Raw genomic sequence first — 4353 nt, 5'->3', positions numbered from 1 at the left:
ACTGCTTCTGACTCAGCGTGGTTTTTTCTTCCCCGGTGATTGGGGGAGGGCTGGGTCTTCGACACTTACCATCTCGCTCGGCTCCCGGGGGACTACAGGCTGGCCCTGTGTGTCCCTCCCCGTTCCCGTGTTGCTGCCCCGGAGAGGAGCAACATGTTGTAGCATTCCCTTCTGGCCACATCCCTGCCAGCATCTGTTATTAGGTTTCTTGATATTGGCCATTTTAACTGGAGCAAGGTGAAATCTCAAAGTTGTTTTGGTTTGCATTTCTTTTTTTATATATATTTTCATTGTAATTAATAGAAGGGTTACATTATATTCACCAGATGGAAGGTGCATTACTTCACAAACATTGATACCCTTTCTCATGTCTTGGTCCCCATTTCCCTCCCCCCACCACTGTCCCTCATCTTGTTTTCCTCCCTTCCCTATCCGACTTCAATAACCAAATATGCATATATACAATATATCAGATAATGAGGTGAATACTGTAACAATATGAGATAACCAAGGGACAGCAGAAGAGATGAGAGATATCATAGTACATTAGGACAACAATCACTCATTATATGGCTTTTGTTTCTATACCTGGAATTCCTTTCATTTAGCGTCATTCTATATGGCCTTATGTATCTAGGTTTTGCTCTATTGTAAATCTCGGCTAGGAGAGCCCAAGGTTTCTACTGATTATGACAAATGAGGGAAACCACTGAGCCTATGTTCCTTTGAGTCTGGCTTACTTCACTTAATATGATTTTTTCTAAGTCTTTCCGTTTCCTTACAAAGGGGGTGATGTGATTTGCATTTCTTTTATGGCCAGAGATGTGGAGCATTTCTTCATATGTCTGTTGGCCATTCTGTGTCCTCTTCAGAGAAGTCTCTCTTCAAATCTTTAGCTCATCTTTTAATGGGATGATTGTTTCTTTGAGGATTTGTTTTTGAGAGATTCAATTTTTTGAGCTGTAAGAATATTTTAGAAATGAGGCCCTTGTCTGTTATATGGCTAGTGAAGATCTCCCACTCTCTGGGCTTTCTATTTAACTTGATAGCTACATCCTTTGCCATACATAAGCTCTGCAGTTTATTGCAGTCCCATTTGTCCAAACTTTCTTTAATTTGTTGTGCATCTGGGCATTTATTAAGTTTTACCCTGTGCCAAAGAGCCCTAGTATGTTTCCTATTCTTCCTGTAAAATTTCCTATAAGTTTATATGAGGAAAAACAAGAAAATGGCCAGACACTGTTGGCTGACACCTGAATCCTAGCTACTTAGGAGGCTGAGATCTGGTGATCATGATTCAAAGACATGGCAGGCAAGTCAATGAGAATCCTATCTCTAATTAACCATCAAAAAGCCAAAAGGGGAGCTATGGTTCAAGTGGTAGAGCACTAGCTTTGAGAGAAAAAAACCTTGAGTTCAAGACACAAAATTGGCACGAAGAAGGAGAAGCAGAAGCAGAAGCAGAAGCAGAAGCAGAAGCAGAAGCAGAAGCAGAAGAAGAAGAAGAAGAAGAAGAAGAAGAAGAAGAAGAAGAAGAAAAGTTTAAAGACAAATAAAAGGACTGTTCTAAATGGATTTCATTTTAGTGAAGTGTATTTTTTTTACTTGTCATAGCAACTCAACAAGAAAAATATAGCAGTTCTCTGAGATAAGTCGCAGGCTACAGTTTGGGTTCTAAGACTAATCAGTGTTATGGTAGATAGGTAAAAAAAGTTGTCACTACATACCACTCCTGTCTCACCTATGTATTTACATATCTGTTATCAGGTTGAAATAATTAGAGCTCTATTTATCTCAGTGATATAGTTTAACTTCTGTTCCTCATAACTCCTTTCTCAGTTGTGGTATTGTGGTTATTTTTTATTTCAAAAGTAGAGAAATGTTTCATATATTATAAAGAGAGAGGAGGCAGAGGGAGAGAATACATACATTGGATATACATTGATTATGTATACACACATACATACACATCTACATATATGTGTGTATATATGTATACATATTCACTGACTCTATGTGTAAAACCAGTATTTTTTAATGTAACAGAGTAGATTCAATTTGCTGTGAAAGTCAGCCAATTTGAGGTTTTTCAGGCTACTCAAAGCTGTAGTGGTACAGTCTGCCTTCCTCTGCTTTCCATCTCATTACAGAGTGTGTTCTGATGACACACAAGCCCCACCCTCTCTGAGTATCACTGAGCGCAACTGTTGCCATGGTTACATTGTTACATACCTAGCAACTATCTCTATGTACAGACACTTGGTTCAGTGGGCTCTAGGCCAGCAGAAAAGAGACATTTTACCAAGGCTAGCGGTGACCTGGCGAAATCGAGTGCCTGTTAGCTTCACCTGGGTGACAGACTGAGAACTTTAACCTCCTAGTGTCTCTGAAACTACCTGAACTACCCAGATTTCCAGGCATTGGACTTGGAAGTGCAGATCACGGGGCATACATGTCTTATTCCCATGTGTTGGATTTGCCCGCTGTAATATTTGATAATGGCTCCGGACTGTGCAAAGCAGGCCTTTCTGGAGATATTGTTCCTCGCTCTGTCATTGATTCTGTTGTGGGCTACCCTAAATTAAACTTACCTTTGGAGAAGCTATTGAAAATCAAACAGAAGATGTACTTCGTAGGGGAAGAAGCCCAGAAGCGGTACAACAGCTTATGTCTAGACTATCCCATTGAGCGTGGAATGGTGAAGAAATGGGACGACATGGAAAAGCTTTGGGATCATCTTTTCAAGAGAGAACTCCAAGTCAAACCTAATGAACAACCGGTACTGCTAACTGAGCATGTCTTCAACCCAAAGACGATTCGAGAGAAAACTACTGAAATCATGTTTGAGAAATACAATGTCCCTGCCATGTGCCTATTCAACCACGCGGTGGGGGCACTTTATGCCTCTGCCAGTGTCACGGGCATGGTGGTGGAGAGTGGAGATGGGGTTACTTGCACGGTCCCCATCTATGAGGGTCACCCCCTGCCCCATGCTGTCACCAAGCTGTCTGTAGCCGGGAAGGATATAACGACACGTCTCATCCAGCTGCTTTTCCTGAAACGCTATGTATTTTCATCTATATTCAACAAGGCCTTTATCGATGAGATGAAAGAGAAGATGTGTTTTGTTGCCATGGAGTCTGAAGACAACAGCCAGCAGGAAGTTCGAAGATACTACAAATTACCAGATGGACATGTCATTCAGTTGGATAGACATCTGTGCCGCTTGCCCGAAGCTGTTTTTACACCAGAACTTCTAGGCATCCATGAACCAGGAATCACCAAAATGGTGTGTAGCAGCATTGAGAAGTGTGACTTGGACATCCAGAACAACCTCTTTAGTGACATCGTGCTGTCAGGAGGTAACACTCTATTCCCTGGCCTGGGTGAAAGGCTCATGAAGGAACTGAAATCCATGACCTCCCCACGAAAAACCATCAGGATCACCGCTTCGCCTGATCGAAGTTTCTCCACGTGGATTGGTGCATCTGTCATAACGTGTATGAGCACATTCAAACAGAGATGGGTCACTGCTGCGGAGTTTAAGGAGTTTGGAAAGTCTGTAGTTCAGAAAAAATGCTTCTAAAAAACAAGTATTGAACCTGGGGGACGGAGGGGGACTCAAGATGCCAGAAGAGAGGAAGCATGGGAGAAAATGAAGGTTGCTCCTTTAATAAACGTATTTTCATGCTTCCACCTTTAGCTCCTCCTTTGTAGTTCTAGACTAATAGCTGATCTATGTCATAAATCTTTTTTTGCCAGTCCTGGGCTTGAGCTCAGGGCCTGTGCACTGTCCTTGGACTTTCTCAGAGCTAGAGCTCTTCTGCTCGAGCCTCAGCACCACTTCTGGCTTTCCTCTATGTATTGTGGTACTGAGGAATCGAACCCAGGTCTTAGTGCATGCTAGGAAAGCACTCTACCACAGGCCAAACTCCTGGCCCCTATGTCATGAATCTTTAAGAGATTCTATTCCACCCTTCCTGTGCCATGGACATCTGAAGTTTGCTTTCTCCTCAGGAAATTTGGGGTTGCATATTGACATATCTACTAGGTTTGTAGTATCAGATGCCTGAAATTCAGGCCTAGAAACTTGAAGTTCAAGTCCTTAGAAACTTTATTTTAAATTATTGTCCTGATTGGCTCTGATAGATATATTAACAAGTGATAGAATCACAGAGAAATGTGCGGCAGAGGGCATGGAATAAAGTAGAAGAAGGAATGCTATCCTCTTCTTAGGATTCAGAAACCACTTCATTATGTTTGTCTTCATACAATAAAGCTCTTTATATGAAATGAGTCACTTTAATAGATGCAAAAGAATGTTGAGCACAAGAATTTTCATTTGTTAAGGCT

The 4353-nt window shown here is 41.7% G+C and overlaps 1 protein-coding gene across 1 annotated transcript; it reads left to right on the top strand.

The window, feature by feature from the left end:
- Positions 1–2260: 2260 nt before the first annotated feature.
- LOC150041475 (actin-related protein T1-like) lies at positions 2261–3638 on the top strand. Its single transcript, XM_090325844.1, has one exon. It carries the CDS (start codon positions 2453–2455, stop codon positions 3584–3586), a length of 1134 nt encoding a protein of 377 aa, XP_090181970.1. The 5' UTR covers positions 2261–2452; the 3' UTR covers positions 3587–3638.
- Positions 3639–4353: the final 715 nt, after the last annotated feature.

The sequence above is a fragment of the Megascapheus bottae genome, chromosome X (assembly GCF_031878675.1).
Source record: "Megascapheus bottae isolate mThoBot1 chromosome X, mThoBot2.hap1, whole genome shotgun sequence".
Taxonomy (NCBI): Eukaryota; Metazoa; Chordata; class Mammalia; order Rodentia; family Geomyidae; genus Megascapheus; species Megascapheus bottae.
The sequence above is the reverse complement of the archived record's forward strand: the minus strand, read 5'-3'. Positions and strand labels throughout refer to the sequence as shown.